Genomic DNA, 14,301 nt, shown 5'->3' with positions numbered 1-14,301 from the left:
AAGCGGAGGCGACGTCCCCTGCGTCCTCTGCTGACGAGCCCGCCGACGGCCTCCAGACCTCCGCCATGGCGACGGCGGCATCCAACTCCCGGGCACGGGCGCGGGCGCAGGCGCGCCTGCCTGACAATTGTGAGGACGACCGAGTCCTCGCCCGATCCGGACCGCACGAGTCCGATCCAACGGCCAAAAGGGTAGCAGGGGTGGACGTTATTTGAAATACCGTCCACCCCTAGTCGGTATTTCGGACACCGTCCTCCCCAGTCGTCGCAGGGACGCCGCCATGGCTCACCGGAGAGCTGCCGGACCCCGGGACTTGGTTGCCTACCTCTCCGCACATGTTCCGCATGCAAGCTGGGTGCTGATACCGATATCATGCTCGGCGTTGCGTTTCGAACGACTACAACAACGGCAGACGCCCCATGAACGCCGCCGCCGCCTCGCCGGAGCACCGCCGGCGTTCGCCGTTCAGACCGTTAGGCGTTGTGTTGCTCGCCTTCGACCAGTGTCACGCCGAACAGTACACACACATCGATCATTCGATCTGTAAATCGTCCAAAAAGACTAGCAGGCATAATGCTACACAGCAGGTGTTCCGCAGATGTGCAGACAATGTGGCATTTTGTCATGCAAGCATAGACAATATGGCATTTTGTCTTCAGAATGTCCACGGGTTCAGACTTACCATTCTCTAGTCTGAAGATTAATCTAGTAAATGACTGTACAGAGGAAAAGAAAAACTTTTAGCACATTTCTCAAGCTTTGCATTTGAGGAGCCAAGCTACAAATATCTCTCACCGCTACAGTGCTCAGAGGTCGCTGCTAGTATCACACACCGCTACACCAGTCACCACTCACCAGGCATGGTCGTCAGAACAACCGAGAGGTCCAAGAGAGGCCAAGGAGGACATCCTGATCCCCACTAGTAGGATTGTTGCTTGTCAAGACAGAGCCCCATGATGTTGTGCAGCCTCACCCCTGTTCAAATGCAGATCACAAACAGACAGTGAGTCAGTGATTCAAAAACAAGTGCAGTTGTACATGTTTTTTTCAGAATATGGAAAATTCAGGCTATCCTTAGCATAGCTAGTAACCCAGTCTAAAGAACTTAGCTGGTCTGAACCAGAAAACAGCAGAAAAGAGACTACAAGGACGACGCAAAGGGCACTGCCAGTATACTCCAACATCATGAAGGAAATTGGTGAACGTCATCTAAGATCTGCATGACATTTCTGTTGCTACATTACATTGCACAAGTCAGACCAAGAACATGCTTATACAAGAAATGGTAGGTACATCACGTTCAAAAAAGAAATGGTAGGTACTAAGTTACTAACCTGAGCCCTGATGATCGCACTTCGCTTGTCTTGCTCGGCCAATGAAGATTGGCACGGTCAGCTTCTTGTGTAGCAACCTGTTTTGGCTCCAATGGCATGAGTGGGCATGCAAGGAAAGCAAGCTTGGCAGTTCACAAGACATACTTTCATGTAACTGAGACAGAAGCAAAATTGCTGTCTAGTGTTCTACTTATACTTACCATGCGAGTATGCGATTAATATTTGCTCAAGCAACTTTAACCTTATCAATCCCACGCTAGTGCACTCTAAGCAGATTCCTTCTGAATGTAGAACCCAACCACAGAGGGCAAAGTCGAAATATATTTGGAAGCCTCAGCAAATCATCAACACGTAAACATTTCAGAGCTAGGGATCACAGCAAAGAAAAGCTTAGCAAAATCAGAGAGGTAACCAGGCAATGATGCGCACAGTCTGATACCAAACCAGCAGGGCACCATTATGAACCACACGCCAAGAGCCCCAAGTAGTTGTCACTGTGTTCACCTGGCTGTGGCTGATGGCTGGTGCTGATTTGTTATGAGAGAACAACACTGCTGACTGGTTGTTAGCTGGTGGCTTGTGCTGATTTAGGCCTCCTCCAGCGGGAAGGACGATGTCGCCAGCAACGTGGAGGAGAGAGGGTGTGAATACTGTAACTCAAGGTGCTTGGGGCGCGTGCCTGTGAGGGGGGAATTGCTTCTCGCTAGGCGATGCATGCGGCGCTAGCGAGAGCAGTTGTACACTATTTACTTATTAAAATATTAAATAAGTCGACGACGTCGCCCGCCGTTGGAGCAGATCTTAGTATGAGAGAACAGTACTGCTAGCTGGTTGGCTGATAAGCCAAGCGAACACAGCCAAGTGTCTATTCTATAAAAAAAAATCCAAGTGGCAAGTCATAACTGAAAGGGTAGATCTTTCAAGTAATAATAACAACAACTAAAAGACAACCGCAAAGTGATTGGACTCTAACACCTCAAGTATCCTCCAAAACAAACAAACACATACCACAGTCAGTGGCGGAGGACAGATTGGAATTTAGGTATGGCGCGATTAGACTAATGAAGTCAATTACTACAGTATAGCATTTATGTTAATGCTAAAATAATTGACACCAACATTGAACACGTATTGTCAGCAAAATTTGAGGTATGGCGGCTGCCATACCCTGCCCTACCGAGCGCTCCGCCACTGACCACAGTATCTGAATCAATTGTTCAAGATCATTTCGTCATAATCTGCCAACCATAATTTCTAGTGATCACGTCAATGGTCACATTCAATTACAAATCTGCAGTAGATCACACTGTTTAACTAGCCGAAAAAGGTACACCTGGCAGGAACACCGAGCAACACAACACCAGTACCAGATCCCAAAGTAAAACAGTTGCACACCACGTTTGCAGCTATGGTTTCATCTGCTGGAGGCCATTTCGTCCTAACCACGTTTAGTCGAATAGAAGAATAGAAGGAAACTATGTGATAGAAATTGGAAAATTACTTAAGTAGTATTCGGCTAGTATTTTCATGTAACCCTGTCCCCAAGACTATATAAGGGCAGACAGGGACCTCCCCGAATCATAAACATCATCTAAGGCAATACAAATAACACAGAGGACGTAGAGTATTACGCATCTCGCGGTCTGAATCTGTCTAAAGCTTTGTGTTTCTTGCACCATCAATTCCAGATCTCGGCGATTCCCTACCTACAACCCTACTGTTTAGGATATCTCTAAGCAGGCTTGGCGGCTAAACACCGACAGCTGGTAACTCCAGCCGGTACTAAATAAATTTTTTTAAGTAGTAGAGATAAAGAATATCATATCTCATAGAGTCGCAGACTGTGTAATGTGATGGAGATAAAGGTATACGTGAGGCTACAGATAAGCGATTAAAACCCGGTTTATGCAAGTGTGAATATTTCGTAAAGAAAATTGTACATCGATACTATAGGTGCTTGTTGTGGTGGTGGCTGGATAGCTAGGATATTTTTTTCCTTTTTACTTTGTTGTTTACTAGTTTTTTTTTCTAATTTTATTATTTTTTAAAAAATTGATTTTTAGGGACGGGTTATGACCTAAAATGGATAGTAGTAGGGGCAAGAACGGTACCATTCCTACAGATCGATTTTAGTCGTAAGAAATCGAGACGGGTACCTAAAAGCATGTTTTTCCCCGCCTCTAAATATAGTGTGAAATAGAAGAAATGGTTATCCACATCTCCCGTTGGTGCAAAGACTGGATGTTATCTCTATCATTTAAAAACAATAGCAAGTCAAGAGATTAGCTGCTGTGCTGCTGCTTGCTTTTTTTATGGTCGCATGGATTTCTTCTTCTCTCTGCTTCAAACGGGAGAGTTTTCATCCACACTCATATCCACTAACGAGGCGGCGCCTATGCTAGCATTGTCATCCTCGCCAGATATCTCCTCAAGCGACTGGCCCATGGTCTCTGGGATGAGGAACGTCAAGAAGAAGCCGAGAAAGTTGGTGACGGCGAGCATGACTAGCCCCTTCTTGATGGTAACAATGTACCCCAGTGTGTTCAGGTTCTGAACTCCATAGGCCGTAGTGATGGCGCCGGCCGTGCCTGCAGCGGCGCTGATGGCGTGGCAGGTGGATCGCAGGCGTGCCGGGAACAGCTCGGCCGCCAGAACAAAGGTGGTGCAGTTTGGCCCCAAGCTGGCGAAGAAGAGGGTAAGCGCGTACAGAAGAGCGAACAGCACGTTACTGTCGTCGTTCCTGGGCGGCATCAAGCCCATCGCCAGCAGGAACACGGACATCATGAGGAATCCGAGCAGCTGGATGAGGCGCCTGCCGATCTTGTCGATGATGGCGACGGCGACCCAGTAGCCGGGGAAGGTGCCAAGGAGCGCGACGAGAAACATGGCCCGTGATATCTGGAACATCTCTTCAAGGGCGTTCGTGTTCGCGGGGCTTCTCGTTAGGCGGATCGCCTGGAAGACGTCCTTTTGTGTCAGGTTCTGGCTGTAGAATGTGATCTGCAGCACGAACCACGTGGTGGTCGTGCCGGCGAGGTGCCGGGCGAACTCCCGGGACAGCAGCGGGTACTCGTTGGCCGCCTTGTACCTGGAGACCTTCTCCTGCTCGCCCTCGATCGGGACGTCCAGCACCGCCTGCATGTCCATCGCCGCCTGCTTCCCGTCGCCCGCGACGAGCGCTGTGTACCTCGCCGTCTCCGGCAGCTTCATCCGCCAGTACAGCGTCGCGAGCGCCGGGAACGCGGCGAACATCAGCACGACGCGCCAGACGTAGTCAGCCGCAGGCAGCTGCGCCGACCGCTGGGGGTCCTCGCCCCATGACGGAGCCGGGTTGTAGCGGAGGAACACGGCCGAGACGATCATGGACACGAGGCACGCGAAGACGATGCCGACGCCCTGCATCGCGAACACGGCGGCCATGAACGCGCCGCGTGCCTTCCTGTTGGCGTACTCGCACATGATGGTCGCCGACAGCGGGTGCTCCCCGCCCACGCCGACGCCGAGCCAGAAGCGGAAGAAGCAGAGCGTGCTCACGACGGCTCTCCGGGACGACCCGAACGAAAGCCCCGAGCCGAGGGCGCAGGCGGCCATGAGGACGAGCGTGATGCCGTAGACGCGCTTGCGGCCGAGCCTGTCGCCGAGGTAGCCGAAGGCGAGCTGGCCCATGAACGTACCGACCAGCGCGACGCCGACGACCGTGTCGTCGACACCCATGGGCTGCCTGCTTGGCCTGTCTGGGAGCTCATACTTCTCGCCTTGGAAGTACAGGCGGCCGAGCAGTCTGGACACAGTGGAGATGCAGAACAGGTCGTAGGCGCCCGTGAAGAAGCCCATGCCGGCGACGGCGATCGCCTTGAGGTGGTACATCTGCGTGCGCGCTGAGTCCAGCGCCGCCAGCACGGTCAGGCTCGGCCGGCCCGCCGCAGGCTCCATCTCGCGGCGTGCACGCGATCGAGTGGCAGGTCGCCTCGTTGCTGGTCGACTCAGGAGCTGAAGTGTGCGTGACTGCGTGTTACTCGAAGCCTATGATGCCGACGTCAAGGCTGATCGATGAACACAAGGCCTTCGCGCATGTGCAACCAAGAGAATATTCCACTTGCATGCTAGTGTGGCCGATGTGGACATTGGAAGGGGTGGATTTCAGTAGTGTTCCTAAAGCTGATAAGCTCGTTGCCTATTGGAAATGAGCACATTACCATCAGAGCGCATTTTTCAATCCTGCGCTGATAATGGGCCATCAGTTTTGGCCCACGAGTTTGCTCGTGTGCGCGGCCCGCTCGGAAATTGCTTCAGCGATATGAGCGCGCCCCAAATCGCACCTGTCCTCCAGCACATAATTTAGTTTCTCTACACCGTTCATCACTCCTGACTCCCAATACTGCAGCTCGATCAACCTCATTCATATCTACCAAGGCGCCTGTTGGAGGCGAATGCTTCCGCAGTGCTTAGGTCGGCAGCACAGATGCCCTCCAGGTACCTCTCGACAACGTCCAGGCCGTAGAGCTCCTTGACGACGGGCATCGTCGCCGGGACGTTCATCTGGAACGTGGTGGTGGAGTTTGCGGGGCCGGTGCAGACAGCAAACTCCTTCCTGGCGGCCCTGATGGCCTCCCTCATCGCACAGTGCACTGAGGCCGCGAGAACCAGCGGCGGCTCGCCCGACGCTGCAAAGATGTCCACGGTATGTCAGAGTTGTAGGCAGCCATTATTGTTGGTGAGCTCGGGTTACGGTATTTTCAGTTGGTCTGCTCAAGAACATTGGGAGGTGATGAAACATTGTGGGAAGGCAAAAGAGGATGACCTTTGGAAGACAGGACGCGCTTCTGGTTGCAGGCGCTATTAAACAACGTTGAATTGCTTTGGAATGGTGTCCACCGTGGGGATCTTGTATGTCCATGTGCTGTCGTGGATGACCAGGCCATCCGAGTTTGTCGCGTAGTCTTCGTTCGTGAAGAAGCCCACTCCTTGGACAAATGAGCCTTCGATCTGAGTGAATTAAGAACAGTGTTCAGAGGAGCACATTTTCATTGATGAAATGGTCTGCATCAGTTTTTCTTCAGAGCTAACCTGTCCCAGGTCCACAGCAGGGTTCAAGCTCTGACCACAGTCATAAACGATGTCACTCCGTAGGATTGTGGTTGCTCCTGTCAGGACATCAACTTCCACCTGCCGTTTTCATTTGCAAATTCACAATCACATGTCAGCGTTGAGCAGAATTGGATCTGCAGCCTCAAATAATTTGGCTTGGTGATTGAATTTGAAATGTTGTTACTGCAATTTGGATCAGGATCAGGAAATCAGGGATACCTCACTGATGGCCGCTCCATAGTTCAAGTAGCTTGTGAAAGATGGATCAGGAGTCCAGTATGCCTGTGCCGATAAGTTTACACTAGCCATGCTTGCCTGCAGATGAGCAGCAAATGCCATGAACAATTGAACATGCAAGATACTGACTTCCTTAAATTTGTTTGCTGCTGCTACTTCTACTGACTGCAGTACATTGCTGGCGGAATGGAGGGAGGCAAAAGATTAGAGTAACCGCAATTCTTGGTATCTTCTTCACTCAAGTTAAGTGGCATGTAACCAACAAAGTGAGAATTGGTAAGTGTTACTCACCTGAGCAATCAAGGCACTCCATTCCATTGGCTTGGCCTTAGCTTCAAGACTCTCCTAGATAGGCTTCAGCCTCTCCACAAGTACAGCACATGATTGCCGAACCGCTTCACAGCTAGTTTCAGAAGTGGTGCTTCCAGCAGTGAAACCTCCCTGGATCATGCTTAATGTGTCTGCCTGGATAACCCGCACCTTGTCCAGAAGGCCTTCGCCACCATCAGGACACAGCTGCCCCAATCCGAATGCCGTCATCTGCTTCACTTTAGTCCACAACCCTTGACCTATCTCAACTCCTCCAACCTCGACTGCGATGGAACCATCGTTCATGATGGACACCTTGCCTGGAGTCGGTCGAAGATTCACCTCATGCGTGATTGGAACACAAGAAATACCACGTTTCTTCCACATGTTGCCGCTGTTGAACTGCTCAATCATTTCTGCTCTGCGCTGGTAGTCTGGAGACAAGGCCAGCTTATCGAACATGGAAACCAGGCTGTATGTAAACGCTTCACCTGCACTTTCACCATAGAACACCGCAAGGCTTTCAAAATCATGAAGGTTCTTCCTCCTGATTGTGTTAGTGTCTAGTGAGAGTACCGAGGCAACATGCTCAATGATGGCTTCAGCGATGAAAGAGCCCTGCACATCTCCAGGAGCTCGCATTGCTGACTTTGATGAGACGTTTGTCTTGCAAAGCTTGGTGTCAAATTCAAGAGCGCCCCAGTTGTACTTTTTGAGAGCCCCTATTATAGCACGTGGCATCAATGGAGTCATATCTGCTGAGATTCCAGCATTGATCCCAAGATCAAGGTGCAATGCTGTGATCTTGCCATCTGACTTGAATCCAACAGAGTACTTCACCTTCATAGGATGTCGTCCACCTGCCATTATCATGTCTGTCTTGCGATCAAGGTACATCCTAACAGGACACCGCAGCTTGAATGCAGCAACAGCACATGCACATGCGATCTGACAAAGAGGAAATTATTGGTCATCTCCAACACTTTTACATCTCAATTAGTTCTTTGGTCAGATCACTAACTAAAATTGACAAAATATTAGTGAATGGAAATTTCTTTTAAAAAAATTTAGTGAATCAAAGCACTAGTTAGTCAGGGATTACATGTGTTGCTTTCATTGCCTTTCCACCAAAGTCCCCTCCAACTCTTCTGCTGATGACACGAACATTATTAAATGGAATGCCAAGGCACCTTGCTACTACATTTTGTGTGAGCTCAGGCATTTGTGCTGAGGAATAGATGGTTATGCAGTTATCATCATCAGGAATAGCTAGCGACACTTGAGTCTCCAGGTAGAAATAATATTGGGATTCAAGTTTTACCTGCGAATACAAAAATCTCAGGTGTGAGTGTTAGGTCTCGCTGGAAACTCAAAGTATAGATCCTGATGACCAAGATGGAGAACTATGTACCTCTGCTGATAAAATCTTGTGATCAGCTTCAGACATCCCTTGGCTGTAATCACCAACTGGCTTGGGAGCTAAAAATGGGGGCATTTGGATGTAGCTGTTTTGTTGGATGGCATCTTCTATTGTCAGAATTGGTGGCAGCAGATTTTCTGTGCTATACTCAACAACAGCTTGCTTGCAGCCATATAAGCGTACCTCTGTGTTTCAGCAATCTAAGTAAATTGAAATGCAACAAGACACAGTAAGCTTGCCTGATTTTTTAATGCATAAGCATGTTAGAGCTTTTGTGTATTCTGAGAGATGACGTAAGAAACATTACCACGACGCCAATGTTTTGACCAGCAAATTCAGCAACTGGATCAGCAAAAAGTGCTTCATCTCCTAGCATCATCAAGCTGGTCCCAACATTTTCTCCACCGCTCGGAATATCCTTTGCAGTGATAACTGTGATGACCTTCTCTGAAGCCAAAGATGGTTTGAACCTTTCACATGGGCATGAGGGTGTGTGCTGTAGATGAATGCTCCATAGAGGCAATCCTTGGGAGAGGGGATATCATCAACGTACACAGCCTCCCCTGTTGTCAGAAAATTGAATACAGTTTAGTGCATGTTTGAAGAGAGGAAACACAGTCATTAAAGCATGCAGCGACGAGGGCTTGTTACATGATTCTGCACTGACAAAACTATTTTACTGGAATTGAGAAAAAAAAGGCCACTAGATAATTATTCCGTGTAGTATACAAAAGAAAGGGTTGCATTTAACATTTTTAGAAGTTCCAAGCTATTGAAGGCTATGGAAGTTCAGCACCATAGGACATGTTTGGAAGTTCAAGCTAAATCAGTTTATGCATCGGAATAAAAGTATATACCAGAGGCTTGAAGCTCTGCCCCAGCTTTCTTGATCGGCTTTCCAACAGGCTTGTATTCATCACTGAAGACCATTTCTTGTCTTGAGTGAATTGGCAAATCATTGCTGTCAACATTAAGACGCTGGACCAGTGAGTACCCAGTGCTACCATTTGTGGTTCCACTAATATATGATCCATTGAGAGTGTTAGCTTTTGATGGTGCACTATAGCTGTTGGCAAGGGAAGACAGGAAGCTGAACAGAAAACTGACAGCCAAGCTAATACGGTATTCAGGATGTGTCGTGTCTTCAGATGGTGAAATATTCTCTTTAAGCAACTGAACCGCTTCAAGTATAACAGATGGGCTCACCGATTTGCCCTTCAGAAAATCCTCAACCTTCCTAGCTCTGATGGCATGATCGACTCCATAAGCACCAAATGCCAAACATATATCCTCAATGAGGTGGTCACTTAATGTCCTTGCTAAGAAAGCAGAGTTGACATATGAGACAGCATTGCCAAAAGGACGAGGGGCTGCTCGAAAAGTCTCAAAAGTGATATCATCTGAACCCCAATCTGGGACAAATATGCTGAGCAGTAGGGTCCTAGGATCACAAGGCGGCTGCTGCAAGAACTCCTCCAGAGTAAGGCACAGTCTTTTGGAAGACACCTGTATGGTGACAGTCGAACCTGCAGCTAGTAATACAGTTGCAATGTCCGATGCGAATGGCAACGTCTGTGCCATGATTATGTTTCCACCTATGGTTGCAGTGTTCCGGACAAATGGCGAAGCCACTTTTTTTAGATGATCTGCAATCTTTCTGAAGACTAGATTTCCATCTGACAACACTTCAATAGTTTTAGAGATTGACGGAACTGATCCAAGCTCAATTCCTTCGTTGCTTCTGTTGACGACTGAAAGCTTTGGGATCCCCTTGATGTCGATGTATGTGTCATAGAGATCCTGATCCTTGTACACTCCAGACCCAGTGTTTGAAGCCACAATCTTCACAGACTTTTCATCGAACCAGTTGGAATCAAAAAGCATGTGAAGCTCTTCAATGCTCTTAGGATGGTACCATCCGTTACTGGAGACAGTCACAAGAGCATCATTTGCGTTATCCACTGAAGACTTGATCTCCGATTTGAGGAACTCCGGGAAGGTGCACACACTGTCATTGTTGTAGCTTGGCAGCTTGCTGACATCTGCAGGCTCGTTGCCCTTCTTCCAGAAGCAGTTGAGGCCCAGGTCCTCGAGGTCAACATCAGCGGAGAAGCTCTTGCAGGCGTCTACAATGGGCCTGTATCCCGTACAGCGGCAAAGGTTGCCCGACACAGCCCTCTCAGCCTCCGAGACAGTGATTTTGGAAAAGCCAACAGGAGGGGCTGGGCGACCTGACTTCTTGTCAGCCATGGAGAGGGCGGAGAAGATGGACATACACATGCCGGGTGTGCAGAAGCCGCACTGCGAGGCATGGAAACCTGCCAGGCGCTGCTGCACGGGGTGGTAGCCATCCTTGGTGTTGCCGATTCCCTCGCTGGTAGTCACCGAGCAACCGTCCAAGCTGTGCAGGAGCGTCAGGCAGGAGCTCGTGGAAAACTCAGTCACCTCGTCGGTGGCTGGGTTGTACTTGGAGACGAGGACCACGCATGCACCACAGCCACCTTCAGCATTGGGAAATTGTAAGAACAGAGAATATTAGTTCTTTTTCCCTTCAGTGTACTTGCGGAAGAGCTGTGTTTTACATTCAGATAAAAGAAGAATAAGCATGGTGCTGTTTTTTTATAAGACATAAAGTGCAAGAGGTTAGCATACTTTTGTTGCGTCATCAAAATGCACAATAAAGAATAGAACAGTCAATAAAAACTAGTCATGCTTCTTATAGGGCAGTTAACTTTAACTAAAACGAACACGTTGCTTTTGTTTGGCTCATGTATTTAACGGCATCTGTACTCAAATTAAAACAACTCAACACGGTTGGAATGAAATCCAAAGCAGAAGTTTCCAAGCACAGATTCAAAGATTTCTTCCAATAGATTGAAATAAGGTAATAGGCAACAAATCTGCGCAAAGAAACTTAAACTTCTTCTCATCCTAATCAGGGTGGTACCAATTTGCATTGACCGTTTAGTTACAAAAAAATTTTGGGCAAAAATTTTTGCCACCTTTTCCAACACTAATTACGAGTATTAAACATATATTAATTATAAAACTAATTACACGGATCGACGGGAAATCGCGAGGCGAATCTATTAAGTCTAATTAATCCATCATTAGAGGTTGTTTACTGTAGCATGACATTGTCTAATCATTGCATAATTAGGTTTATTAGATTCATCTCGCGATTTCTCCCGGGGTTATGAAATGTGTTTTGTCAGTTATTCACATTTAATACTCCTAATTAGTAGTCAAATGTTTCGAAGTTACTGTAGTGAAAAAATTTGGAAACTAAACGGGACACGAGAAGCACAACTGCAAATAGAACCTGAGATCTGGATATGATGACACAGGAATCAAGGTCGGAACCTCATGCGGATAGCGTCGACGAGGCGGGGTTCGCCGTGGAGATGGTAGGGAGCCAAAGGTGATCTTCCTGCCTTTGCTTGCCAGAGGACATGTATGTCAGATATCTTCCCCCTCCGAGGAGGCGGCGGTGGCGGTGGAGGCGGCCGTGAGTGGAAAACGACGGCGGCGGCGGCGGAGCGGTGCTGGGGAGCAGACGAGGGGAAGAAGCGTGGAAAGGCGGATTCATGTTCGGATGTTCGGAGGCAGTGGGATGAGCGGCGCCTACGCTGGAGGTGACTGACGAACTGGGGACTGGACGGAGGAAGACGAACGAAGCAGATTGATGACGTCAGACGGACTCCCACCGTAAAAAGAAAATTCATTCTAGTTTCACCTGGATTATTTAACCAAATTTATTTGTAGATTTAATCATAACATAAATATTGGTTCTTTTTATAGATTTAATCAAACTAGAAAAATAACTTATGATAAAACGAAAATGACTTGTTCTTAAGAAGGATGGAGTATCGTTTGGGGTGGCCCCTGGCCCTAACACTGTGGAGTGAAGAGAGAAAATAGTGATCTAATAATCGCAAAAAAAAAGTGATCTAATGATATCACAATAATATAGGATGTAATTTAAAAAACAAGTTTTTTTAAAAAAAAAGTAAACTGTTTCTTCGTTCTTTCCCCTTAGGAAATAAAGCAAATACCGGAGGACACTCGTTTCGTAAGAACAAACATGGAGTCTTTTAGTTTTTGTTTCCAAATAGTCAATAACAGTTATGCAGCTAGCTAGAATTTCAAGAAGCTTTCATACCATAGACTACATTGACTTTGCACCAGTAACTAATAAATATATCTTGCAAGAAACAACGGCTGAAGCCTGATTTTGGGGACCAGGCGAAAACAAAACATGGTCTCGTTTTTTAGTCGGTGTACTTCTCATATTTTATCACTTTTCTTCGTGTTTTTTTCCTGTAATCCTGTATGGGCTCTCCTGCCTCCCCGTAGCATCGAGGCACAGGTCGATAAAACAGTAGCGGCCAAAAGGAAAGGTTGTACATGTCTTTCTCTATGGCTTCGCCCTTAGTTTCTTAGGCTTGTCCGTGATTAGAATGTGAGATGGTGACATCAGAAAAAATGAGGAGGAACGACAGCGCCGGACCCCATGCAAGAGGAAACGGAAAAACGAGAGCAGACAACCAGCTGATGAAACCCCTCGCCACTTGTATCTTTGATTCTTCTCTGCATACACGGATACACCGTTGGCGAAACTGGAGAATTACCCACGCGCGAATTGCACAATGATCAGGTAGGAAACCCTGAAGGAAACTACCGACCGTCATGTGCTTGGTTTTCAGTTTCGCTCAAATAGATGTTGCCAATCATCAAGAACGGAGATGAAGCCAATGCCTCGCAGGCTTGCAGCAGGCAGATGAGCCTGTTTGCTAGCTTGCTTTGCTGATTGGGTTGTCCGATTGTGAAAAAAAAAGAAAGGGAAAAGAGGGAAAAGCCCAAACTTTTGCGCACCGGAAACACACCGAAATGAACAAACCAAGTTTCCCATAAAAAAAAAGAAATGAACAAACCAAGTACGTACAAGCCTAGTCACTCCAAGTCACGCGGTACGCACCTTCGCCGCAGCCGAGCTTGGGGCCTCTGACGGGCGTCCGCGTGCGCAGGAACTCGAGCAGCGTCGTCGACGGGTCCACGCCGGCGGCCTCGTACCGCTCGCCGTTCACGGCCAGCACCGCCGCCGCATTCCTCCCCATCTCCTCCTCCGTCGTCCGCAGCCTCGATGACCGGCGGCAGTAGTCCGGCACCCTCGCCTCCTGCGCTGCGCTGCACGGCACAACCGCACGGCGTCGCGGCTCTCGCGGCTGCGCCCTCTCCTCTACACACGAGTTCCCGGGCGCTTCTACAGGCCTGCAGCCGGCGGTGAGGTTGAGGTAGACGCTGGCGTCACCGGCGGCCTGGATGCGAAAGGGACCTACCTCCCGGCGCCGGCGGCAGGCCGGTCAGCGGCGGTGGTGCAAACGTGCGCCGCCACCGATATGCCGTCACGCCCCTCCGAGACCGAGAGTCCTTGCCAGATAGGCAGATACCAATGCTAATCCAGCTCGCCGGCGCTCGTGTGGCTGCCTTGTGCCCCCTTCATCGCCACTCCGCGCGTCGCGACGCCACGGAGGTCGCGCGCCTGGCACGTGCTGACGTGCGCTGGCGCTGGCCGGGCCTCCGGTAGTCGGTAGATGGAAATGCAAGGCCCGGAGTATGTTTGAACAAATTTCGATCAAGTCTGTAATCCATGCATGTATGGTGCGAACGGACGAAAAACACCGGAGATTCGGCTTATCCAAATCCTAAACCCTCAAGCAAAATCAGTTGTCCACCAAAGTAGCAGACGACACCATATATAAACCAAGTAACCAAGTGTGATGGAGTTAGTCCTCATGAAATTTGTACTCATATAATCTCTAGAAAGTATTTGAGAAGCTCTGGGAAAGGGCTAGCGTATCATGATTCAAATTCTGGTTCTTCACATTTGCTCAGGTGGGATATTTAATATCT

At 48.7% G+C, this 14,301-nt stretch overlaps 1 protein-coding gene and 1 pseudogene across 1 annotated transcript; both read right to left on the bottom strand.

Moving 5' to 3' along the window:
- Nucleotides 1-3,677: 3,677 nt before the first annotated feature.
- Nucleotides 3,678-5,267, bottom strand: LOC120687716 (inorganic phosphate transporter 1-11-like). Its single transcript, XM_039969743.1, has one exon. It carries the CDS (start codon nucleotides 5,265-5,267, stop codon nucleotides 3,678-3,680), a length of 1,590 nt encoding a protein of 529 aa, XP_039825677.1.
- Nucleotides 5,268-5,509: 242 nt separating this feature from the next.
- Nucleotides 5,510-13,738, bottom strand: LOC120690671 (annotated as a pseudogene).
- Between the last annotated feature and the right edge of the window lie 563 nt (nucleotides 13,739-14,301).

Source organism: Panicum virgatum, chromosome 9N (genome assembly GCF_016808335.1).
Source record: "Panicum virgatum strain AP13 chromosome 9N, P.virgatum_v5, whole genome shotgun sequence".
NCBI classification, from domain to species: Eukaryota; Viridiplantae; Streptophyta; class Magnoliopsida; order Poales; family Poaceae; genus Panicum; species Panicum virgatum.
This window is presented reverse-complemented; position numbering and strand designations above follow the sequence as displayed.